Here is a 26,938-nt window from a genome sequence, read left to right as displayed (position 1 = left end):
TTAAGAAGAATAAGAATAAGAAGCCTAAGGTTTAAGGGATTCGTCCTGGTTCTAATTTTCAACCCAAATACATCATTGTAGCCCCAATAACCCACATACCTTTGACTACAATGGAAGCTGTGGTGACTGCGCTACCAGCGCAGCACTTATAAGAGCCACTGTCTTGACCATTCAGGTCATAAATTTTAAGCTGCAGCTTACAGCCATCCTGTTCCATTTCATATTTGCCTCCAACCTTCAGGAGCACTGTTCCCTTCTGCCACTGCACAGGAACTCCAGGTTTAGAGATCTCACAGAGCAGCAAGGCAGTTTTACCCTCTACTACTTCTTGATTTCTGAGTTCCTTGTAGAAGAACAGAGGTTTCTCTGAACAGGACAGATAGACATGTTATTAATATATATATATGTAGACACACACACACACACACACACACATTTAATGATTTAGTGGGGGTTCTACTTAATTAATGCCATTCATTTATCCTCTACATTTTTCTTTATTCGCACTTCAACCTGCTCCACCTGCAGTGAGCTGGTTTCCCACCCGCTCCCACACACAACAATGAAAATTTGTCCTGTGCCACACAATATTTTTCCATGGGAATCTACAGGAGTTCTACAGTTATGGATTCAGAGCAGCATACAGCGTGCTGCAGCTGGGCTTTAGCCTTCACTACTACATACGGTTTGAAGGGTCAAACTGAGAATATATGTTAGCTGTGCTTAAAGGATTAAAGTACTGTTTAAAAATGTTTTTTTTTTTTATTTGAAGATACGGTTGTTGATTGACAGGCTTTTCACATTAAATGGAAATCCTAGAGTGAGACAGCTGGACTGCACGTACCTTTCACTTCAAGGCACGCTGTAGTCACAATGCCACTTGCACAGCATTTATAGGAACCGCTATCTTGAGTTGTCAAATCTAGAATTTTAAGCTGTAACTGACAGCCATTCTGTTTCATTTCATATTTGTTTCCAGGCCTCAGCAGCACTGTGCCCTTTTTCCATTGCACTGTAGCTGCAGGTTTAGAGATCTCGCAGCACATCAAGGCATTCTTGCCCTCCTCCGCTTCCACGGTTTGAAGTTCTTCATGGAAGAAAAGTGGCTGTTCTGAAATAAAGCGTTGAATCGTTTGAATGTTGAGATCTTCCTCTATGAAAAGAGGCCCTCTAATAAAAGAGCATCACTTCATTAACAGCTACCAGCGCCGCTCTGTAGGCGACCCTGCCCGTCTGCAGGGACAGCAGAGGAGGGGAAAGTTCAGCTCCTCACTGCTGGTCTTTAGTTACATTTAGGGGGTCATACACCTTCAAAGAGGGGGGCAGTTATTTATTATCCCCCACCACTAATTCTTCAGTGATATGAAGCTGAAGTCAGATATTCTCCAGATTCTCGTTCAAATTGTCCCGTTCCACCTTAAATGGTGCAGCACTTCTTACCCCTGAGGTGCCAGAATGTAACAGCAGCATCTTTTAAGGTGGAATGGGAAATTTAGCTAGCTAGCTACCAATACATTAGCACTACTATTAGTGATTTTTTAAGCTTGTTGTGCAGAAACGGACCATAAAACATTAAAAAGTCATTAAGCTAAAATAATACAATGGTTATCGTACTTTTTACTCACATTTGTGGGTTTCTTTGGCCATCTTGCTGTTTTTTCTCGTTTCTCATAAGACTCTGTTTGGACTGCACCTCTGAAAAACCTCCGTTTGGACAGCAATGTAGCCCTAACACTTCACCCTACCTCTCTATCGCAACAAAAATCTGGATACCCTACCCCTACATGTGAAATCGAAAAACGCTAGGATATGGGCTAAATGGTAGGGATGAGGGGTGAAATGGGATTGGGCCTTGGACAGGAGTTCTGGATGGCTTCTGCTTGCAGCTAAAAGGCCAGAGGGTGGTAAGACTGACAGATGGGGTGGTGATGGTGAAAGCTTTGTTACAGGAAACAGAAGGTGGAGATTTTTACAGGGCATTAGATCGGAAGGATGACAGGGTTTTGCTAAATTTCCTTCGGGATCAATAAAGTATCTGTCTGTCTGTCTGTCTGTCTGTCTGTCTGTCTGTCTGTCTGTCTGTCTGTCTATCTTCTGGTACGTTTCTCCCCACAAACTTCAGTTATTTCACAATTCCATTACATGTGAAGTAAGTCAACAATTAATACTGCGTTTGATTCTGTCCCAGAGAACCACAGCAATGAGGTTTACATAGCATAGTGAGTTATACCACAGCCCATCACGATATACAGTACTGTGTGAAAGTCTTAGGCACCCAAGACACATTTTCAAAATCTATTTATTTATATATATATATATATATATATATATATATATATATATACACACTAAGTAGTGATTTTCTGGATGTCAGTGTGTTCCTCTCCTCGAGGAAGCCCAGTATTATATGTAGTTAAAAAGCAGCTCCTGGTTTGACCAATCAGTGCTCAGTAAATTGAGCTCATGATGTAATTGATGATATTAACGAGTCTCTGTGGCCGCTGTGAAGGTGTCCAGGAAAAATATGGACCCGAGAAATTCTTGTTACTTTCTATTGTTTTTCTGTTTATCTGAATTATAAATACGACTTTATTCTAATGTATATTGTGATAAACTCACTGCTGAGGTCAACTGGTTAAACATTTGCTTAGATGCCTAAAACTTTCACACAGTGCTGAACCAATAAAAGTCCTTAGGAAAAACTCCTAACTGTACATGACTATCTGTGAACATGCTTAAACCATGTGTTGCTTTGGATAAGACCACCTGCCAAATGTACAAATGTAAACGTCCCAGAGATTCTGCGTACCTTTTACTACTATGGATGAGGTAGTGACCAAGCTACCAGCACAGCATTTATAAGTACCACTGTCCCTTCCCTTCAGGTCATGGATCTTGAGCTGCACTTTACAACCATCCTGTTTCATTTCATACTTGTCCCCTGGTGTCAGCAGCACTGCTCCTTTCTTCCACTTCACCACAACTCCAGGTTTAGAGAGTTCACAGCACAGGAAGGCAGTTTCACCCTCCTCAGCCTGCTGATCTTGAAGATCCTCACAGAAGAACAGGGGTTGCTCTGACAAGTTGAAGTCACAGTCAAATATTTTGCAATTGGGGACAAAAAATTATACACTGCAATAAATGGTGTCTTGTTGAGTTCAATTATCTTAATATAGACAAGAAATCTAATTTTTGTCCTGTTGAGATTGTTGTAAGCTTAATTTAAGATTATTTAACTTATTTCTAGACACTTTTACTTGATTATAGTCATTTTATCAGGTAAAATGATCTCACTATAGTGGCAAATAAGTGTGCTTGTTTTAAGAAATGAGCTTGAAAGCAGCAAAATGATCTGCCAGTATAGTGAGATGATATTACTTAATAAAATAACCTAAAACAAGTAAATCTGAAAACAAGCTAGACAATAAGTGCACAACCAACTCCAAATGGGAAATTTTAGATATATCGAGCAGATTTCATGATAATGTCACTTGAGTAGAGATCACTTTTTTGCCACTAACACCCACAAAGTTTACCTTTGACTACAATATTAGCCTTCGTCTCAAGGCTACCAGAACAGCATTTGTAGACTCCACTGTCCTGGCGTTTCAGGTCATGTAACTGAAGCTCTAATTCACAACCATCTTGCTTCATCGTATATTTGTTTCCAGGTCTCAGGAGCACCGTTCCTTTCTTCCACTGCACTGCAACCCCAGGTTTAGACAGCTCACAACACAAGAAGGCAGTTTCACCCTCCTCTGCTTCCACACTGTGCAGTTCCTCACGGAAGAACAGTGGTTGTTCTAAAAAGAATGGTTGTTTTGTTAAAAATATAAATGCACTGAAGATCATGTCCATCGTTTAGAGCAGTTTGAACATTTGGAATGAAGATTAAGTGACCCTTATTAGTCCCACAATGGAGAAATGTCACCTCTGCAATCTAAGCCATCCGTGCAGTGAAACACCACATACACACTAGTGAAGACACACAATAGGGGCAGTGAGCACACCTGCCCAGAGCGGTGGGCAGCCCTATCCACAGTGCACGGAGAGCAGTTGGGGGGTTAGGTGTCTTGCTCAAGGGCACCTCAGTCATGCCCTACTGGTTCAGGGGATCGAACCGAGGACCTTTAAGTCACAAGGCTGGTTCCCTAACCTCCAACCCATGACTGCCCCCGAAAAATTGTAAGGGGAGAGTGTGACTGCAGTCTCCCACTACCAGAAATGATGCCATCGAGATTCCCGCATCTTTGGAATTTGCAAGGGTCAGCGCCACCGAAGTGCAATAGCAGAGCCTTGCCCTGGGTGAACCACCTTCATGATCATAGTATCGCCTCCGCCAGGTAAGTAATGAGTAATGAATAAGGAATATACCTTTCACATCAAGCCTGGCTGTAGTCTCAATGCTGTCTGCACAGCATCTGTAGGAGCCACTGTCCCCAACTGTCAGGTTATAGATCTGAAGCTGTAGATCACAGCCATCCTGCTTCATTTTATATTTGCATCCTGGTGTAAGCAGCAGAGCTCCCTTCTTCCACTGCACTGTAACTCCAGGTTTGGAGAGCTGGCAGCACAAGAAGGCAGTTTCACCCTCCTCAGCCTGGTGATTGTGGAGTTCCTCACGAAAGAATAACGGACGCTCTAGGACACAGAACATAGGGCCGGTCTGGCCATCAACCACGCATGCACAAATAGCAGTTTTTGACAGAAGCTGGAAGGTTCTCTTGTAGATGATCCATACTGTTACCTTCCCATTACACTGACAGGTGAGAAAATCTAGGAAAAACCTGAACGAATAAGCAGAGAAGCATAACAAGTACAGATGCTTCCAGACTGATTTACACCACAATAAGTATAAGCAATGTGTTCCAATAGGAAGAGTGACTAATCTGACGTACACATTAAGATCTGTGGCAAAGACGTCAGTAAATAGGGATGGAAACTGATTTGAGATGACTGAGAATCAGACCATCAGTGAGAACAGCTCGTTCACAACTACATAGAGAGGGATGTCACAGCGGGCTGTAGTGAATAAACTCCTCATTACAGAGATGAATGCACATTTGAGAGTTAAGTGGTGTGAAAACCATGAGTGCTGGATCTAGAGAGATGTGGAAAAAGTGGCCAGATGAGTCACTGGCAGATATCGCATTTACCTCTTTTGTGAATTTTAAAAATGAGATTAAAAGCCGGAATGGAAAAGCTAGAAATTTGAAAAAATGTCTAAATATCAGGAAAAAAAGATTTCACGCCTGGATTAGGTAGAAAAGTTGGCAGAAAACAGTGACTGAAACAAATTCAATGAGCTCAAATTTTTAGGGCAACCAGGCAACCAGGTCATTAAATGGGCCAATGCCTGCTCTGCTTGGCGTCTCAGAACCGAAAGGCTCCAGCTGTGCACAGCTGACAGAGGGCTGTCAAAACTGCTGAACAAAGAACTAATAACAGCTTGAATGCAATTCATTATAAAACACAATTTCCAAAAAAGTTGGGATGGTAGTGTGTTTACCACTGTGTTTCATCATCTCTTCTTTTAACAACACTCTGTAAGTGTTTGGGAACTGAGGAGACACTGCTGTAGTTTTGAAAGTGAAATGTTTTGCAGTTCAAAGTCTCCTTCGTCTCCTTTGTCAGGCTGCAGTCAGGCTAGTTTAGCACCTTGACTCTTAATATGGAGCAGTGCTGCTGTAATACACACAGAATGTGGTTTGACATTGTCTTGCTGAAATAATCAAGGCCTTCCCTGAAAAAGACGTCATCTGGATGGCAGCTTATGTTGCGAAAACATGTATATCTCATTCAGCATTAATGGTAGCTTCACAGATGAGCATGTCAGCCATGCCATGAGCACTAATGCCCCCTATACCATCATGAATACTGGCTTCTGAACTGTGCACTGATAACCAGCTGAGTGGTCTTTAGCCCGGAGGACACAGTGTCCATGATTTCCAAAAAGAATTTCAAAAAACACAAATTTAAAATCCCTCCCATCGACCCACCACCAATGGGAGGGGCAGTAGTAGGGGTTCGGTGCGTTGTGGATCGGGCAGAGTCCGAAGGCGTGGGCCTTGGCGTTCTGATCCTCGGTTGCTGAAACTGGCTTTTGGAACTTGGAACGTTACCTCACTGGCGGGGAAGGAGCCTGAGTTGGTGCGCGAGGTTGAGAGATACCGGCTAGATATAGTCGGGCTCACCTCAACACACAGCTTGGGCTCTGGGTCCAATCTCCTTGAGAGGGGCTGGACTTTATTCTTTTCTGGAGTTGCCCATGGTGAGAGGCGGCGGGCAGGTGTGGGCTTTCTCATAGCCCCTCGACTCGGTGCATGTATGTTGGGGTTTTCTCCGGTGGACGAGAGGGTAGCTTCCCTACGCCTTCGGTTTGGGGAACGGGTCCTGACTGTTGTCTGTGCTTATGCACCGAACGGCAGTTCAGAGTACCCAGCCTTCTTAGAGTCCTTGGGAAGGGTGCTTGAAAGTACTCCTCCTGGAGACTCTATTGTCCTACTGGGGGACTTCAACGCTCACGTGGGCAATGACAGTGAGACCTGGAGGGGTGTGATTGGGAGGAATGGCCTCTCTGATCTGAACCCGAGTGGTGTTCAGTTTTTGGACTTCTGCGCAAACCACAGTTTGTCCATCACGAACACCATGTTTGAACACAAGGATGTCCATAAGTGCACATGGCACCAGGACACCCTAGGCCGCAGTTCAATGATTGACTTTGTAGTCATGTCATCGGACTTGCGGCCATGTGTTTTGGACACTCGGGTAAAGAGAGGAGCTGAGCTGTCAACTGATCACCACCTGGTGGTGAGTTGGATCAGGTGGTGGGGGAAGATGCCGGTCAGACCAGGCAAGCCCAAACGCATAGTGAGGGTTTGCTGGGAACGTCTAGCAGAAGAACCTGTCAGATTGATCTTCAACTCACACCTCCGTCAGAACTTTGACCAGATATCGGGGGAGGTGGGGGACATAGACTCAGAATGGGCCATGTTCCGTTCCTCCATTGCTGAAGCGGCTGACTGTAGCTGTGGCCGTAAGGTAGTTGGTGCCTGTCGGGACAGTAATCCTCGAACCCGGTGGTGGACACCCCAGGTGAGAGATGCCGTCAAGCTGAAGAAGGAGTCCTACCGGGCATGGTTGGCCTGTGGGACACCAGAGGCAGCTGGCAGGTATCGACAGGCCAAGCGATCTGCGGCTTCAGTTGTTGCCAAGGCAAAAACCCGTGTATGGGAGGAGTTTGGTGAGGCCTTGGAAACTGACTAAGTCGGCTCCGAAAAGATTCTGGCAAACCGTCAGGCGACACAGAAGGGGAAAGCAGTGTGCCACTAGCACTGTATATAGTGGAGATGGTGTGCTGCTGACTTCGACTGAAGACGTCATTGGGCGGTGGAAGGAATACTTTGAGGACCTTCTCAATCCCACCGACACGTTCTCCAGTGAGGAGGCTGAGTCTGGGGACATGGGAATAGGCTTGTCCATTACTGAGGCCGAAGTCGCTAAGGTAGTTAAGAAGCTCCTTGGTGGCAAGGCTCCAGGGGTGGATGAGATCCGCCCTGAGTTCCTCAAGGCTCTGGATGTTGTGGGGCTGTCTTGGCTGATACGCCTTTTCAACATTGCGTGGACATCAGGGGCAGTGCCACTGGATTGGCAGACTGGGGTGGTGGTGCCTCTTTTTAAAAAAGGGGACCGGAGGGTGTGTTCCAACTACAGGGGAATCACACTCCTCAGCCTCCCTGGCAAGGTCTATGCAGGGGTACTGGAGAAGAGAGTCCGGCTTATAGTCGAACCTCGGATCCAGGAGGAACAGTGCGGGTTCCGCCCTGGTCGTGGAACACTGGACCAACTCTTCACCCTCTCCAGGATTCTGGAGGGTTCATGGGAGTTTGCCCAACCAGTCCACATGTGCTTTGTGGATCTGGAGAAGGCATTCGACTGTGTACCCCGGGGTATTCTGTGGGAGAGTAATTTTTATGGATAGAATTTCTAGGCGCAGTCAAGGGATGGAGGGTGTCCGGTTTGGTGACCTCAGGGTCACATCGCTGCTGTTTGCAGATGATGTGGTCCTATTGGGGACATCAGGCCGCGAACTTCAGCTTTCGCTGGATTGGTTTGCAGCCGAGTGTGAAGCGGCTGGGATGAGAATATGTACCTCTAAATCCGAGACCATGGTTCTCAGGCGGAAAAGGGTGGAGAGCCCTCTCTGGGTCGGGGATAGGCTCTTGCCTCAAGTGGAGGAGTTCAAGTATCTCGGGGTCTTGTTCACGAGTGATGGTACAAGGGAGCGGGAGATTGACAGGCGGATTGGTGCTGGGTCAGCAGTGATGCGGGCTCTTTACCGGTCTGTTGTGGTAAAGAAAGAGCTGAGCCATAAGGCAAGGCTCTCGATTTACCAGTCGATCTACGTTCCCACCCTCACCTATGGTCATGAGCTTTGGGTAATGACCGAAAGAATAAGATCGCGAATACAAGCGGCCGAAATGAGTTTCCTCCGCAGGGTGTCTGGACTCTCCCTTAGAGATAGGATGAGAAGTTCAGTCATCCGGGAGGGACTCGGAGTAGAGCCGCTGCTTCTTCACGTCGAGAGGAGCCAGCTGAGGTGGTTCGGGCATCTGGTTAGGATGCCTCCTGGACACCTCCCTCGGGAGGTGTCACAGGCGAGTCCACCTGGGAGGAGACCCCGGGGAAGACCCAGGACACGCTGGCGCGACTATATCGCCCAGCTGGCCTGGGAGCGCCTCGGAATCCCCCTTGGAGAGCTGGCGGAAGTGGCTGGGGAAAGGGAGGTCTGGGCTTCATTGCTTAGGATGCTGCCCCCGCAACCCGAACCCCGGACAAGCGGAAGATAATGGATGGATGGATGGATGGACAAATTTAAAATGTTGATTTCTTGGACCACAGGACACTTTTCCACTCTGCCTCAGTCCATGCAGTGATTTCCACTACGGAATCATGTCTGTTTTTAATGCAATGCTACCTGAGGGCCCAAAGATCACGGCCAGCAGATACTGGTTTTTCTGTCTTGTCCCTTGTCTGAGTCTTTTAATGATATTATGTACCACAGATGATGAAAAGCAAAAGTTCTTTGCTATTTTATGTTGAGAAATGTTATTCTTGATGGTGCAGTCTTTCACAGAGTGGTCAACCCCTTCTCATCTTTACTTCTGAAAGACGCCACCCCTCTGAGATGCTTTTAACATATCCAATCATGTTACTGACTTGTTGACAATTAACCATCAAGTGTTTTTTTAGCACTTTACCAGCCTTTTGTTTACCCCATCCCAACTTTTTCGGAACGTGTTCTTGGCATCAAATTCAAAAAGGGGCAAATATTTTTCAAAAAACAATAACATTTCTCGGTTTCAACATATGAAACATTGTCTTTTTACTATTTTCAATTAAATATAGGGTTTCAATTATTAGCACATTATTGCATTTTGTTTTCATTTACATTTTTCACAGCTTCCCAACTTGCAAGCCTGTCATGTTATTGTCTGCATATAATAGTAGTATATTGAAACGGTGATTAATCTACGTTGTCTTATACAAATATTTTGGAAAATTTGCTTAAAATCTGTGAAACGAGCTTACCCAGGTGGCGACTGAACATACATACAGCATAAAAGGCCCAGGTGTTACCCACTACACTATACCAACCAACCAATTACATGCGTATTAACCTCTAAAGAGGAACTTTCCTGTATAGTGTTACAGTTACACCTTAAAATAAGTGGACAGCTCCTGTGTAGCTATTATGTAGGTACTGTGTGATAATAGAGTGGTAATATAGACATTTCTTTGGGTTTAATACAACATTTAATAATGTAATAACAGTTTTGTTTTAAGATATGGGGGCGTCTGCTGTTCCATCACATTACAGACTGGTTTAAAGCTGAAACTGGTTACAGTGTCTAGCTAAATGTAGGAAGGCTGGCAGATACAGTGTAATTAATGCCTTAATATCAGTTATTACAAACTTCCTTTCACTGCTGGAACAAAACAAAACTGCTGTTCCAGTCATAATTAAATTCATGTTATTACCTTTGTGTAATTATATGAGAGAATACGCTGTTGCTACTGTTAAGATACACTTGTGGAATGATGTGGCAAAACTGCCATTGATGCACCTGTAATTACATAAGGTGTACTTCTGTAATCCATCCATGTTGTTACATATGTGGTTTGCATGTCACTAAACAGTTTTTAAAGACACTTAATATAAAGTGGGACCAACTTTTACAAGGAAAAGCTACACAAAATGTAGGAACACTAGTTGATGTTCATGTTATATTAGAATCTTATCTTTTCATACCTTTAATGATGAGAGCGGCAGTGCTTTGCACGTCTCCTGTGTCACACATATAAACTCCAGCATCCTCCTTTCCTACTCTGTGCATTAGAAGCTGGTTGCGTTTCCCTTCTTTACGAGGTTGGTACTTTTCCCCCGCCAGCAGGGTGACGTTGTTTCGTTTCCAGGTGACGGGGGTGCAGTCATCAGAGGTAACACAGGATAAGGTGGCGGTATCACCCTCAAAGACAACCATGTCCTTTAGCTTCTCTTCTATCAAAACTGTAAGGAGACAGAGCCACAAACAATCTATACAGAGTCTTTAACCAAGTATGTAAGTCTCTTTTGTCAGAAGAAAAGCTCGTATTTCCATTTTTGTCGCTTTTCTGTTTTTCACATAGTTTGAAAATGCCTATTGCTCTTTACATTGTGTGTAAACTTCATGATGAATGGAACAGAAGAAATGGGCCAAAATGGCTTGGAAAAAAATCTGGTTCCATTGACTTACATTAAAAGTGAAGTGTGTTTTTTGCTTCTCCTGTAAAGTTCCCATTTTGGAGATACGAGGTTTTGTTCCAACAACTGCACTTCTTCTTCTTCTTCTTTCGGCTGCTCCCTTTAGGGGTCACCACAGCGGATCACCTGCCTACATCTTGCCCATCCATTGCCTCCTCTACTTTCACACCAACCATCTCCATGTCCACCTTCACTACATCCATAAACCTTCTCTGAGGTCTACCTCTTCTCCTTCTACCCGGCAGCTCCATCTCCAACATTCTTTGCCCAATATATCCACTATTCCTCCTCAACACATGTCCAAACCATCTCAACCTGGCGTCTCTGGCTTTATCTCCAAACTGCTCCACCTTCACTGTCCCTCTGATCTGCTCATTTCTAATCTTGTCCAGCCTCGTCACTCCCAACGAAAATCTCAGCATCTTCATCTCTGCCACCTGCAGCTCAACCTCCTGTCTTTTAGACAGAGCCACAGTCTCCAAACCAAACATCATAGCAGGACGCACTACTGTCTTGTTAACCTTCCCTTTCACTCTTGCTGCTTTCCTTCTGTCACACATCAGCCCTGACACCCGTCTCCACCCACTCCATCCTGCCTGCACCCTCTTCCTCACCTCTTTTCTACACTGTCCATTGCGCTGGATGGTTGACCCAAGATATTTGAAGTCATCCACCTTTACGACCTCTACTCCTTGCATCTTCACCTTTCCACCTGCCTCCCTCTCATTCACACACATGTATTCCATCTTGTCTCTACTGACCTTCATTCCTCTCCTCTCCAGTGCAAACCTCCACCTCTCCAGATTCTCTTCCACCTCCTCTCTACTATCACCACAGAGTTCCAACAACTGCACTGATAGATTTAATTAAACCCTAGGATTAAATCACATTAGGCCAACACTGAACTCTTAAAACTGGTGGTTAAAGTCATTCTAAACAGAACCATGAAAACTCCAAGAACCCTTTGCATAATTAAAGGCTTCTTTGCAAAGTGTTCCTCAGATTGATGGAGGATGTCCTGTAGATGGTTCTACCTAGAACCTTTTTGAAAAGGGTTCTATAAAGCATCAAAAAAGCTTTGTCTATGGTTATGATGTCAAGTCTGTAACAACAGAAGAACACTGATTGATGCTACGTAGAAGCCTTTTCGTAATGAAAAGAACCCTTTAATCATGCAAAGCGTTCTTTAGATTGATTAAGAGTGTGTTTTTATGAAAAGGGTTCTATAGAGAACCATATAAAACACAGTCTTAATCACTCTAAAGAATGTTTTACATGATTAAAGGGTTCGATGGAGCACCAAAAAGGTTTCTTCTATTGTTACAGTCTAGACATCACACCAATAGAAGAACCCTTTCTGGTGCTACATAGTACCCTTTTTGTAAGGGGTCTAAAGAAAACCATATAAAACACACTCAAACAATCTAAAGAATGTTTTGCATGATTAAAGGGTTCTTTCCCTTAAGAAAATGTTCCTCAGATTGATGTAGATGGTTCTATCTAGAACCTTTTTGAAAAGGGTTCTACATAGCACCAAAAACAGTTCATATATTGTCATGATGTCAATTCATAACAATAGAAGAAACCTTTTTGGTGCTACATAGAACCCCTCTCATAAGGGTTCTATAGAGAACCGTATAAAAACACTTTTAATCAAAAAAAGAACATTTTGCAAGATTACAGGATTCTTTGCATTGTAAAAGTGTACTTTAGATTGATAAACAATGTGCTGTAGGTAGAACCTTTTTGAAAAGGGTTCAACGTGGCACCAGAAACGGTTCTTCTACTGTTATGATGTCAAGCTTGTAACAATAGAACCTTTTTTGGTGCTTTATAGAACCCTTTTCATAAGGGTTCTATGTAGAACCATGTAAAACACACTCTTAATCAATCAGAAGAACCATTACACAGGACAAAGAACCCTTTAATCATTCAAAGGGTTCTTTGAGTGTTTATGGTTCTATATAGAGCTATTTTCTTTACTAAAGAATCAATGAAGAACCCATTTTTGAGGTCAAGCCTGTAACAGGTAACTCTGTAACTCTTTTTTGGTGCTGCATAGAACCCTTACTTGAAGGTTCTGTATAGAACCATAAAAACAATCTCAATTAATCCAAAGAACCATTTCACTAGGCAAAGAACCCTTTAATCATACAAAAGGGTCTTTGAGTGTTCGTGATTCTATATACAATGATTTTCTTTACTAAAGAACCCTTGAAGAACCGTCTTGCTTAAGCGTGTGGGCTTTACATGGAACACATACTGTATACCACACATTAGCTTTGCTCCGGTCCTCACCTTTGGGTTTCCTGTTCACTCTCAGACGAGCTGAGGTCTTCTCCTCTCCTACCACGAAGGTCACGGTACCCGACTCCTCAGGCGTTGTCATGGTGAGGACCAGGTGATGCTCACGGCCGTAACAGCTCATCTGATTCATTTCATTTTCCTGCAGAATGGTGGAACCAAGCCACCACACTCCGCCAGTGACGTCCTCGTGCGAGAGCTCACAAACAAAGTGGGCATTTTCTCCCACAGTGACCGTGACGTCCCGAAGCTCTCTCTCAATCCTCACGCGCTCTGAAAGATTGATAAGATGATATGTTGTACAAAGAGGAATGAAATATGAAATAAGAAATATGTCTGTCAGTTGTCAACAGGATTACAGTGCCTTTTAATCATCAACTGCACACCGCTGGTCACTTGTGGTCTGTGACTTAATTTCCTCCCTCTCCCTCCCCAAAATGTTCACATAAGTGACAAACAAAATACCAGAATTTGCATTTGAATTGAACATTTTCAACAATTTTCAATAGAGAACCATGGAAAACACACTATTAAATCAGTCCTTTGCATGATTATAGAGTTCTTAGCAATGTAGAAGTCTACTTCAGATTGATGGAGGATGTGCTGTAGATGGTTCTGCCCAGAACCTTTTTGAAAAGGGTTCTATATAGCACCAAAAATGGTTCGTCTATTGTTACGCTATCAAGTCTGTAACAATAGAAGAACCCTTTTTGATGCCACATAGAACTTTTCCCATTTCATAAGGGTTCTACACAGAACCATATAAACACACCTTTAATCAATCCAAAGATTGATTAAGAGTGTGTTTTATATAGAACCATTTCAACATTCAAAGGGTTCTTTGAGTGTTCATGGTTCCATACAGAACAATTTTCTTTACTAAAGAGCCCTTGAAGAAAAATGTTTGAGGTCAAGCCTATAACAAGAAGAACCCTTTGTGGTGCTATATAGAACCCATTTCTCTTTTCATAAGGGTTCTATATAAGGTTCAAATATTTCAGATAAGTGACACAAAAAAGATCAAAATTTGCTTTTCAATTGAATATTCAATTTCAATTTCATTTTTTTCTCCCTTTTCGCCTCTTTGGGGGCAGTCTTGGGATGGAAGTTAGGGAACCAGCCCTGTGCCCAGAAAGCCGCTGATTTGATCCCCTGAGCCAACAGTACATGAATGAAGTGCCCTTGAGCAAGACACCTGCTACCCAGGTGTCATGGATTGGGCTGCCCACCATTCTGGGTAAGTGTGCTCACTGACCCCCAGTGTGTATGTGGTGTTTCACTGCACGGATGGGTTAAAATGTGAAATTTCCCCGTTGTGGGACTAATAAGGGTGACTAACTTAATATTTTGTTATTACTAATGAGCCCCTGCTGATTTGCCCTCAGACTGGACAAATGCCCTCTTGGTTGGTGTTCTTAAAGATCTGGTTCAGATCTTTATATACACACACACACACATACACATACACATATATCACATTGTCATTGTAGCATCCAGCAGCTTTATTGAACAATGCTATGCCCATATCATGCAGCTCTAAACCCTACCTTTATGTAAACTATAGGCCATATGAAATTTACAATATTTCAGCAATACAGATCAGGGGATTACTTAAAGAGCAGACGTACCTATCACTCTAAGGGTTGCAGATGACTTCTTGCCCCTGGTGTTACATGTGTAAACACCAGCATCCTCAGGCTTTAGCTGTCTGATCTCAAGCTCATGAGTCGAGCCCTTCTGGTGTAAGGTAAACTGTCCACCTTGTGTGATCTGCTTTGAGTCTTTTTTCCAAGTCACTGGGGCCTTTGAACTGGACAGCAAACAGCTGAACACGACAGAGTTTCCCTCCATTGCCTCTTGACTCTCTAACTCCTTCTCAAAGAACGCAGAGGCTGCAGCTGTAGGACAGGATGCCATGAAATAGCCTTTGAGCATGGTGTCATTACACTGCCCCATTTTATTCCATTCAAACAGCAAATGTTAACATGGGTTTGAAAGAGTCTGTGATCGACACTGTATGAACAAGACCAAGTCACTTTCCTTGGTCACATTACATACTGTCTCAATGGTGTATGTATTTGGGTGTACTCAATGAAGAATGGATGCAGGGTGAATGAGAAGATAATAATGAATGAGAAAATTATTTTGGCTGCATGTATTGAAACTAACTTCCCTTAAAACTGCTCCTCAATGAGGTTAAGACAGATCGCATTGGACCTACCCCTCACATTCACTTCAGCTGTAGTCTTTTGGTCTCCGATAACACAGCTATATTCCCCAACATCCATAGGAAGGACATTTTTAATGTGCAATTCGGCAACTGACCCCTCCTGTTTCATCTTGTATTTGGCTCCATTACTAAGCTCCTCTTCACCTTTCCACCACTGCACAGGTACCCCAGCTTTTGAGAGCTCACAATGCAGGACTACTATGCCTCCCTCTGGAGCCTCCTGGTTCTTCAGGCTTTGTCTGAATGTAACCGGAGTTGCTAAACAATCAAAGCGGTATATGGAGGTGTAAAAAAGTCAGTGTTAGGGTCTTAAAACCTAAGCATCCATAGACAGGCCTAGATTTCAATTCCTGACACTCATAACTCCCAAACTTACAAATTAGTAGTTAGAAAATAATAAATCTTAGAGTCAACCTGAAATCAAATGTACTTTTTGTACCTTATTTGTTGACAAACTTCATTTTCCTGTAATCTTATATCAAAATGTAATTAGTTTTCACCACCTCTAAAATATCTTCTGTTGTTTAAGTACATCACTGTGTACCCATGGGTGGTAAGATAATATTAACCAATGCTATCATGTTTCACCTCCTCTCCCTCCACACCTGACTATCATTGAGGGTGCTGGCTCAGAGACCTACTCTGGCAAATACATCACAGTATGAAAGAAGAGTACGTTTATGATACACATTGACTTTACATTGTTATAAATAAAGGTTCTGTGCAGGTACATTATTCATTCATCAAGGTACAAACAGTGTACATGTTCCTTCAAAGGTACAGCAGTGGTTTTAAGGTCCAGTTGTGCACCTTTAATATGTTTTTCCAGGTGAAAAGTACATATTTGTGTCTCTTCATAACTGAATGTTTTCAAACAGAACAATACAATAAAAAGCCTGGAGACCAGACGGGGTGTGTGGTCTCAATACAGCTTAGAAAATGATATTTCAATGGAATTTGGTAAAATTATGCTCCCTGACTAAAGGTACTGAGGTGTACCACCCCAGTGACAAGAGGGCTACTGCCCCAGTGATAGTTTCATACCTTTACTTCTGAGAGTGTAAGATTACCAATGGATAAACTTGCAGTTTAAGGGCTTAACAAACATTCATTCAGGCATGACTGCATTAGAGAACCTTATCCTACCAAAAACTTTGATGGTGGCTTTGGTTTTCTGATCACCACATAGGCAGCTATAGATTCCACTGTCCTCAGGCACTGCTTTCTTGATAATCAGCTCCATTATAGCCTCGTGTTGCCTGATTTGATACTTCAATCCAGACTTTAGCACTTCCTCCCCCTTTTTCCACTGAGCAGACATGCCAGATTTTGACAGCTCACAACGCAGGGTTACGGTGCTTTCTTCCTCAACTTCTTGATTCTTCAGCTTCACTTTAAAAATGATGGGTGGAACTGGAAATAGTAGCAAGAAAAGGAATAGTAGAAAATGTACAACATATTCCAGCGTAAAGCCATGCAAGGCTTTGGTGCGCAAGAAGCAGCTATGCAAAATAAAGCACTGCAGAATAGCAAGAGAAGCAAGCAAGTGAAAAAGCCACCATCTTTAGCAGATTCCTTAAAAAGCTCCTTATGATAATGCAAGTTTGTTGTAACAGCAGACACACTTTGTGGCTTACCCTGAACAGTAAGTTTAGCAGTTGACTCAGAATCCTTGGTTTTACATGAATAGTTTCCAGCGTCACTTTCCTCAATGTTGTGTATGAGAAGTTTGGCAATTCTTCCTTCTTGTTTCATCTCGTATTTATCTCCCACCTTCAGAATAACCCGGCCTTTTCTCCAGTCCACTTGGGCTCCAGGTTTTGAGAGCTCACAACTAAACAAGGCAGTTTCACCTTCTTTGGAAAGTTCATTTTGGAGTTCTTGTTTGAAGGTTACAGGCAGAGCTACAGAACCCATTCAAATTTGAAAGTGAGGCTTATCCACAAGAAGGATGTGGAACAAAGTGAAGGACTGCATAAAATTAAATTCTGACTGATTGTTTGACTCATAAAACCTACCCTGAACTTTGATTTCCGAGGTAGTCTTCTGGTCACCGACTGTGCAGCTGTACGAACCAGCATCCTCAAGTACCGTATTCCTAATGATCAACTCAGCAATCCTTCCCTCAGTCTTCATGTGGTACTTTTCACCCAAAGTCAGCATCTCCTGACCCTTCCACCACTTCACAGATGCTCCAGGTTTGGAAAGCTCACAATGTAAAGTGACATTGTTGCCTTCCACTGTTTCTTGGTTTCTCAGGTTTTGTTTGAATGTCACTGATAATGCTGAGAAAATGCAAATTGCAGGTGTCAGTTCTCAGCATGTCTGTAAGGAATTTGATCATTATTATGAGGTAAGCAGTTTCCTACCATTGATTTTGATAGAAGCTTTGGATTTCTGGTCTTCACATACACAAAAGTAGATGCCACTATCCTCAGGAACTGCTTTCTTGATGACAAGCTCCACTTTTGTGGCCGTTTGCCTCATCTGGAACTTTTCCCCAGAGTTGACCAGTTCTTCTCCTTTCCACCATTCTACCTCAACGCCAGCCTTAGAGAGTTCACAGCGTAAAGTGACACTATTTCCCTCCTCAACCTCTTGGTTCTTCAGTTCTTGTTTGAAATGAACGGGATGGGCTACATAAAACAACAAGAGGATGATGATCCACCTCTGAAACTTTATGCTTCTACAGAGTCTTCTCTTTTGCATTAAATGGGTGCCCCATGTGAGGCCAACAACAATTTTGAATCAATGCAAAAGTTTAGTGGCACTTGAAAGTTTGTGAACCCTTTAGAATTTAATATTTCTGCATACATTTTACCTACAACTTCAGAGTTTCACACAAGTCCTAATAGTAGATAAAGAGAACCAAATTAAACAAATGAGACAAAAATGTTAAACTCTGTCATTTATTTATTGAAGAAAATGATCCAATAGTACATATCCTAGAGTGGCAAAGTATGTGACCTTTGGCTTTCAGTATCTGTGTGACCCACTTGGGCAGCAATGACTGCAACTAAACATTTTTAGTAACAGTTGATTAGTCCGGCACATCAGCTTTTTGGAATTTTACCTTGTTCCTCCATACAAAACAGCTTCAACTCTGTTATTTTGGGGTTGGTTTCCTCCCATGAACTGCTTCCTTCAGGTCCTTGCACAACATTTAAGGATTAAGGTCAGGACTGTGCAGCAAAACAGCCCCAAACCATGATACTACCACCACCATGTTTCACAGACAGAATAAGGTTTTTATGCAGGAATGCAGTGTTTTCCTTTCTCCAGACATAACACTTCTCACTTAAACCAAAAACATCAATTTTGGACTCATCCGTCCACAAAACATTGTCTCAATAGCCTTCGGGCTTGTTCATGTGATCTTTAGCAAACTACAGACAGGCAGTAATGCTCTTTTTGGAGAACAGCGGCTTTCTCCTTGCAATTCTGCCATGCACACTATTGTTATTCTATGTTCTCCTGATGATGATCCCTTGTCACCCTTGTGAGACTATTACTCACCTTGCTCATGGGGTGATCTTTGTTGGTCAACCACCCCTGGGGAGCAGTAGCCTTGAATTTCCTCCATTTGTACATAATCTGTCTGACTGTGTCACGATTGGTTCCTCCCACTCCATGTGCCTTTTTGTTTTGGTTTGTCCATGTGCGTTTGTTTTGGTTTTGTAACTCCGCCCTGATTGTTTTCACCTGACCCTCATTTTGGGGTATTTAAGCCCAGTGTTTGGCCCTTTTGTTCGCCGGTCTTTGTATTGGTCTATGTTTGTTTGCTTGATTCTCTTTATAGTTTGTTTGTCATGTCTGACCCACAATCTGTCCGTATTGGCTTACTGACCCTGGACTGTTTCGACCACGACCCTGGATTTCCCCCTAATATATCTCGCTTATCTCAGCACATGCGTCCGCCTCCTCGCTCCGCGTTACAGACTGTCTTTACAAATTTTTCTAACCTGATGAGCATCAGCAATTCATCAGTAAACTCCTTCGTTTATGCCCTGATACACTTCCACAAACATGTGTTGTGAAGATCTGTGATAGATCCCTGTTCTTTAAATAAAACAGGGCAGTCACTCACACCTGATTGCTACTCCATTGATTGAAAGGACCTGACTCTAATTTCACCTTTAAATTAGATAAATATCTGCTATTCCGAAAGGTTCACAGACTTTTGCCACCCGCAGATCTGTAATATTGTAACAGGGATCATTTTTGTCTCATTTGTTTCTACTATTCTCATATTGTTATCTACTTTTATGACTTGTGAAATATAGAAAATTCTAAAGGGTTCACAAATTTTCAAGTACCACTGTATGTGAAGTGGACAGGCTCTCCTACCATTGACTTTGATGGTGGCCTCAGTACTCTGCTCTCCACACACACAGCGGTACACTCCACTGTCTTCTGGTTGTGCTTTTCTGATTAGCAGCTCTGTGGTTACATCCCTTTGCCTCAACTGATACCTTTCCCCAGTACATAACCTTTTCTCACCTTTCCACCACTCTACATGTACTCCAGCTCTGGAGAGTTCACAATGCAAACTGAGGCTGTTTCCCTCTTGGGCTTCCAGGTTCTTCAGAATGGTTTTGAAGGTTGGAGGCAGTGCTACATAGAGTCATGAAATCACAGTGAACAATTTTGGATTTCACCCTATTTCATCTTGACAAAAATCTACAGACATTGATGTCTTATTCATGAATTCATGAGGTGTTGCATTTTAGTCATTTTTGCTCAAAAGAATCTATATTAGTGAGCAACAGGAGCAGCTTGTCCCTGGACTCATTACATTGCTCCAAGCTACAACAGCCATTGACACCAGCTGGAAGAAACCCATGAATATCCATACAAAATATCTGCAAGCCAAAAGTGTTGAACCAAAGCTCTACAGGGGTCAGCTGGTAGGATAAGTGCCACTTCTCAATTTCTAAAACAGATTTACTTTAAATTAGTAGCTTCTGCAGCCAGCTACACTGTGATTTGTTCTTGTTTGTGGGTCATAGTAAGTTTATAGTAAGATATATTGTGTTGTAAACCACTTCGGCAAGTCTGCCTGACCTTGATGCAGACCTGGATGCAGTTAAAGTGGGTGAGAGAAGTTTTGGGGATGCATTTACGGAAAAGGTTTGGGTGACTACTGATATCTAATGTTCGTCAACAATGTTCATCATGGCTGTCCCTCATAGCTATAGAGCCAGAAGCCAAGAAGCCAAATTTTGACATAAAATGTGTCCTGCCTGATCGACTACATCTGGGATAGTTGGAAAACTGTGTAAAATAATTAGATTTTTGCCTAATTCTTTCAAGACTGAAATCTAGTCAAAATTTTGCTCTATTTCTATAGAGCACAGGTGGCGTCCGATCACGGTACCACGCTGGAATTCACTGAGCTCCTGAGAGCGACCCATTCTTTCACTAATGTCTGTAGAAGCAGTCTGCAGGCCTAGGGGCTCGGCTTTATACACCTGTGGCCATGGAAGTGATCGGAACACCTAAATTCAGTGATTTGGATGGGCGACTGAAAACATTTGACAATATAGTGTAGAAAGGTGCATTGCGGCCTTCATCAGGATGGTGAAAAAGGCATACCAATATGACACTTTCTGTGTTCTGATAAAAGCCTGAGAAAACCACAAGACATTGGCACATTTTCATATATACAGCTATGTCTCCATAAAGGTCTTTTATACTTCGGACGGTGTGCCCATGAATTTCTTTTCTTATGTCTTGTGGATGGTTTTTTTGGTTTTTGCCACTATGTGCAGGCAATCGTTTACAATTTGACCTTTTTACACAGGTAGGTGAAGGTAGTGTTAGAAGTCTTGCCCAAGGACTCTTAGCAGTAGTGTAGGGTGTTTGCTCAGGTGGGAGACTGAACTCCGATCTATTGCATAGAAGACAGAGGTGTTACCTACTACAATATACCAGGCTTAAAATCCAGGGTGTTATTATCACAAGCTTTGTGATATGGATGTGATCAAATGTGATGTATTGGTGTTTCACATCTAACAGTGGATCAAGGGAAATTCAACAGAAGTTCTTCTGATGTTAGATGAGTATATATGGTGATGTTACCATGATATAGAGCTGATAGGATGTAAAATTTACAATGCAATGGAAGGTTTGGATAACATTATGCAACTGGGTCACACGGGACAAATGTACCATTGAACAAGTCCCCCCTTAGAAAATCAAGTCTTACCTTGCACGGTAAGCTCCGCTGTTGATTGTGCATCTTTGGTTTTACAGATATATTTCCCAGAATCACCCTCTTCGAGATTATTTATCACCAGTTTGGTTAATCGTCCCTCTAGCTTCATCTTGTACTTCTCTCTAGGTTTCAGAGTAACTCTTCCTTTTCTCCACTCTACTGGAGCCCCAGGTTTAGACAGTTCACAGGTGAACACAGCACTGTCCCCTTCCTTGGAAACCTGGTCCTGGAGCTCCCGTTTGAAAGTGATGGGAAGAGCTGGCGGAGCATGAACACATTTTTAAAACCTGATATTGAAAGACATATTGATTTGAAAATGCCTATAATGAGTTTATAACAATAAAGATACCTTTGATTTTCACCTCTGCTGTGCTCTTCTGGTTTCCAATAACACAGCTGTACTTCCCAGCATCGTTAGGATGAACATTTGTGATCTCCATCTCAGCGACTTTGCCCTCCTGTCTCATCTGATACCTCCCACCAGGCGTTATATGTTCCTCACCTTTCCACCATTCCACAGGTACTCCAGCTTTAGAAAGTTCACATCTTAGTACCACACTGCCTTCCTCTGAAGCTTCTTGGTTCTTCAAGTTTTGTTTGAAAGTGGGAGGTAGTCCTAAAAAAAAACCCCAAATTACAAACACATTAAGGGTGAATGGTGCAATTGGTGCCCCCACACTCCTCACTCCTCTCACAAAAGCCTTCTTTGATACACTCGTTAAAAATGGTTCTTCAAGGGTTCTTTAGTAAAGGCAAAGGTTCTGTAGAGAACCATGAACACTCAAAAAAACACCAGTTGGAATAATCTGAATAATCGTTTTTTCATTGCATGGTAAAATGGACCTTCTCTATGATGGAAAACAAGCTGTAAATGGTTCTTTAAAAGATGCCATTTGAAGACAGGACCAGGAAGTGTTCAACTATTGAATCAAAGAACTATATAGAACCCTCTTGGCTGCGTGTGAAGGCTGCTGTGATCAGACAAGCTTTACAAAATGCTGCCAAAAATTCCTTCAAGCTAATAAAAACTGTAACTTGAAGTTATCACCATACCTTCATTTGGAGTGTGTTATTCATTTTAAACGATTGCCGTCTGAACTGAGCTGAACCACATCACTATATCTCCTCTTTAATACACACTGTGCAAAATATCATAACTACCACTGTAACGACTCTCACTGTGCACTTTACACTGTAATACTGATGCAACTCTGAGTTAGTCATGTCTATAATATGTGCCTTTAGTTTACCTCATACCACTCAGTGCCTGCTATCATGTAAATACAACAAATCTGTCTCATATGCCATCTAACATGCAAATAGAGATATTTTTATTTTATTTCTCTTGTACTTTAACTTCTGTCTAGGTTTATTTCTATTTTCTATTTTTCTGCATAGTTTATGTAAGTTTATGTGCAATTCTATGTCTGCCTATTGAAACATTGCAATTTCCATTCAGGATCAAGAAACGTCTTTCTTTATTTCTTTCTTTGCTTGCTTGTTTGTTTGTTTCTTAAATTATATTATTTTTCTCATTTGGCAACAGTAGCTATTAAAGAAATCATGTTTGGGCGCAGCTTGGATGGGTATAATACCCTATCCTGTAAATATTCCATTACACATAACTGGTTCTCCTACCAATAATTCTGATAGTAGCTTTGGTCTTTTGGTCTCCACACACACATTTGTAGACTCCGCTGTCCTCAGGCACGGTGTCATTGATGATCAACTCATATGTTGTATCTCTTTCTCTCATCTGATACTTTTGTCCAGGCTGGAGAAGCTCCTCTCCATTCCACCATTCCACTGGGACACCAGCTTTGGACAGTTCACAGAACAAGGTCACTGCTTTGCCCTCCTCAACTACTTGGTTCTTGAGCGGCTCTTTAAAGCTGATATGCTGCCCTGCATGGAAGAAATGCATACAATCAAGGGAAAATATCAGTGGTTCCCAATCTCTCCTGTAGTACGGCACAACACTTTACTGTGCTGTTTTAGCTTCAAGTAAATGGTGCCACATAGGCGCTGTGCAATATGACAGTATACGCTGATCAGGCATAACATTATGAGCACCTCCTTGTTTCTACGCTCACTGTCCACTTTATCAGCTCCACTTACTGTATAGCTGCACTCTGTAGTTCTACAGTTACAGACTGTAGTCCATCTGTTTCTCTGATACTCTGTTACCCTGTTCTTCAGTGGTCAGGACCCCCATGGACCCTCACAGAGCAGGTACTATTTGGGTGGTGGGTCATTCTCAGCACTGCAGTAACACTGATGTGGTGGTGGTGTGTTGGTGTGTGATGAGCTGGTATGAGTGGGTCAGACACAGCAGTATTGCTGGAGTTTTGTCCATAAACTGGACAGACAAAACTGACCATTAGCATCTAAAGCTGCTTCCACATTACAAGCCTCGTTGCTCAGATCCGATCTCTCTGACTCGACGGTTCACACTGGTTTAGGTCAGAGACTCAAATCCATCATTAATGTGATGAACTGGCTCCTGAACTGACCCTCATGAGCTCGTCCTTCTCAGTAACGTCACGTGACTGAATCACTGCATCATCAGCACAAACTAACGAGCAGAACGAGCTTCGCTGAGAAGATCATTAACTCTGATCAGCTCTCAGCTTCATCATTAGAGCCAGACGGAGGAGAAAAAGGTGAACTTCTGTTCAGCGCTGCTGCCATGGTAACGCTGAATGATGGTCAGGCGTACTAGAAAAGAAAGCACATGATTTCCGATCTGAGCGTCACATTGAGGTCACAGGGACACGAATCCGATACGTATCCGATGTAGGACCACATATGAAAGTGGCTTGGAAAGTTCAGATTTGCGTCCACACAGCCCTGAAAACATCAGATCTGATTCACATCAGGGCAGAAAATCAGATTCCTGCCACTTCAGCCTGGTAATGTGAACGTAGCCTTACACACATTTAGCGATAAGATACAATGAAGAATTCCTATGTTTGGTCAGACTTACTGCTAACAGTGACTTTAGCTGATGTCTGGACGTGGCCATAGGAGCAGCTGTAGACAGCGCTGTCTTCACATCTCAAAGAGAAGATCTTCAGCTCTGTCACTGAACCTCTTTGTCGCATTTGGTACTTTTCTCCAGACCTGAGCAACTCGTGGCCCTTCCTCCATTCAACAGGAAGTCCAGGTTTCGACAGCTCGCAGTGCAAAACAACACTGTTTCCTTCTTCAAACGTCTGAGGTCTCAGCTTCTGTTTGAATGTGATGGGTTGAGCTGTAGGGTAACAGTCAGTATAATCAGATATAAGGTGCAGCTCTGTCTACACACAGGCTGATTCATATTTTATACAGGATATTTATATTTATAAATCTGTTCGCTTTATGTAATTTTATATATCAAAAAAAGAAACTGGGAATTATGGTCTGCGCTCTCAAAATGTACATCTTCTTAAGATCCCCATCATATGTCCTGTGTCAGTTATGCTGCACCTTCTGAGCGGAATTTGTTACAGAAAGATTTAAAACGTCAAGAACTTTTATCACTGAACTTTATAAAAGATTATTTAAACAGTGGAAGTGGGTAAAGCTGCTTGCCAATGTTTTAAATGATTAATTATGGATTGTTGATTGCTGATTTTTTGCTGTTTTATGTTTGTAATGTATTTGTTTTCTGGGAATATTTTGCGATGCTACCCATCTTGACTACGACATTCCTGTAAATAAGATTTTTAATCACAGCAAGTTTTTTCCCCCTGGTTAAATCATATATACATAATTAAATAATTTGATCATTCAAAGATTCTTATTAGTAATTTATTTCATATTATATAACAGCTAGTTCCGGCCATGCAAGCTGCTGATTGGTTGAGAGTCGCTCTAACCGTGCTGTTGTTTCACCATAACATCCTGGGTTTTTCACAAACACTGTCTCACTCAGCTGAGACGCCGTTGCTAAGCAACGACTTTGACAGCTGTAGGAGACGCTCGAGCCATTTGAACGTTTTTACTTCTTACTTTGGCCCAAACAGAAAACGGACACTGTTAAGATCACATCTGACCGACAGCCGATTTGGTCCTAAATTCCCAAACTGTCGTCACCACTGAGCAGCTTTTCAGTCGGCAGCTGTGACAGAAGATCAGCTGAACAACTGGGAATCAGCCAGAAATGAACCCAACACCATTCGCCAGAATAAACGGGCTGTAAGAAGCTTTACAGACCGGCTGGAACAAAACAACATTAATACTGATATGGAGAAACTGACCAAACTGAGCTGAACCTGATATTGGGTCAGCAGCGAGTGGGCGGAGCTCATTACTCTGACGTAGCAACAAGCTTCTTTACTGTGTTAATTCAAACATTTGAGAAAACAGCAGCAGCTCTACTTCTGTTATTTGCGTCTTCCAGTAACAAGAGTTCGCACAAGTTCAGTGAGCTCCATTCGGTTCAGCAACAGCTTAAACGCTGAGTAATGTGTGATCCCCAATATTTCAGTCGCCCAAGAAAATCTGCAAAAAACAGTTGTATAGTGTGAGATGCCCAGTCTATTTCTGATCTGTAAAGGCTTTATAAGTCGTGCAGTGAACCCAAGGCTTTAGCTTGTACGTGTTTGTATTTGGCTGCACTGTCTAGGTTTCCACCGTTATGTCTAGCAAGCTGTCTCTAGTTGTAAATGGGATATAGTAGAGGGGCAGTTCTGACTTTCTTACCCTCCTTTGTTTTTTGTTTTTGTGTTTTTATCTATGATGGCATTTTAGGGCCACTGTTAATAAAAAAAAAAGTAAACTCCCAGAATAAAGTCGTATTCTTTCGAGAAAAAACTCATAATATTTTGAGAATAAAGTCGTAATATTTGGAGGATAGTGGGCTAACTGTAGGGGGGCTAACTGTAGGGGGGCTGCTATAATGCGTTGGGGTCTCGGTTGCTGCATTGGCGCCGGAGCTCCACTCACTCCCGTCTCTCTGTGGATCATTTTGATCTTCATTCTCACCGTCTGTGAAACTTCATGCCCTCTTTGAATGGGAGGAGGTGTAGCCCCCGATAGCCGTGTAGACCACCCTGCCTGAGATTCTCCTTCAACAACACAGACAGACGGTTTCCTCCGAGTCCGTCTGGCTCTTTATTCTAGATAAACAGTTTCCTGCTCAGCCGGTTCAGCCGGTTCTTACACTAATACCAGGCTGGTGCTGATGAGCAGGAAAGACGGGGAGACTGAGGGATTCTTTATGGGTGAATCCATATGAAGGTGCAGCTCCACCAACTCAACGTCCCTCATTTATCACGAGGAGCTGCATTCACTTTGCAAAGCCTTTGGCCACAATATTACAACCATTCCTGGTATTAATGCCACTTTAATGTCGTAATTTTATGACTTTTTTCCCGAAATATTACAACTGATAATACCA

General features: G+C 42.6%; 1 protein-coding gene and 1 non-coding gene across 2 annotated transcripts in view; both read right to left on the bottom strand.

Moving 5' to 3' along the window:
* obscna (obscurin, cytoskeletal calmodulin and titin-interacting RhoGEF a) overlaps window positions 1-26,938 on the bottom strand; it is a 111,137-nt gene that overhangs the window by 59,922 nt on the left and 24,277 nt on the right. Inside the window, 18 exon segments of the mRNA XM_037535626.1 lie at window positions 100-366; window positions 845-1,111; window positions 2,810-3,076; window positions 3,537-3,803; window positions 4,375-4,641; window positions 10,313-10,570; window positions 13,103-13,381; window positions 14,737-15,006; window positions 15,330-15,596; window positions 16,485-16,751; window positions 16,976-17,242; window positions 17,357-17,623; window positions 17,708-17,974; window positions 19,686-19,952; window positions 21,547-21,813; window positions 21,905-22,171; window positions 23,194-23,460; window positions 24,542-24,808. Coding sequence (XP_037391523.1) covers window positions 100-366; window positions 845-1,111; window positions 2,810-3,076; window positions 3,537-3,803; window positions 4,375-4,641; window positions 10,313-10,570; window positions 13,103-13,381; window positions 14,737-15,006; window positions 15,330-15,596; window positions 16,485-16,751; window positions 16,976-17,242; window positions 17,357-17,623; window positions 17,708-17,974; window positions 19,686-19,952; window positions 21,547-21,813; window positions 21,905-22,171; window positions 23,194-23,460; window positions 24,542-24,808 — 4,812 coding nt within the window.
* LOC119262761 lies at window positions 4,190-4,351 on the bottom strand. Its single transcript, XR_005129884.1, has one exon. It is a non-coding gene; the product is annotated as a U1 spliceosomal RNA (small nuclear RNA).

The sequence above is a fragment of the Pygocentrus nattereri genome, chromosome 28 (genome assembly GCF_015220715.1).
Source record: "Pygocentrus nattereri isolate fPygNat1 chromosome 28, fPygNat1.pri, whole genome shotgun sequence".
Classification (NCBI taxonomy): Eukaryota; Metazoa; Chordata; class Actinopteri; order Characiformes; family Serrasalmidae; genus Pygocentrus; species Pygocentrus nattereri.
This window is presented reverse-complemented; position numbering and strand designations above follow the sequence as displayed.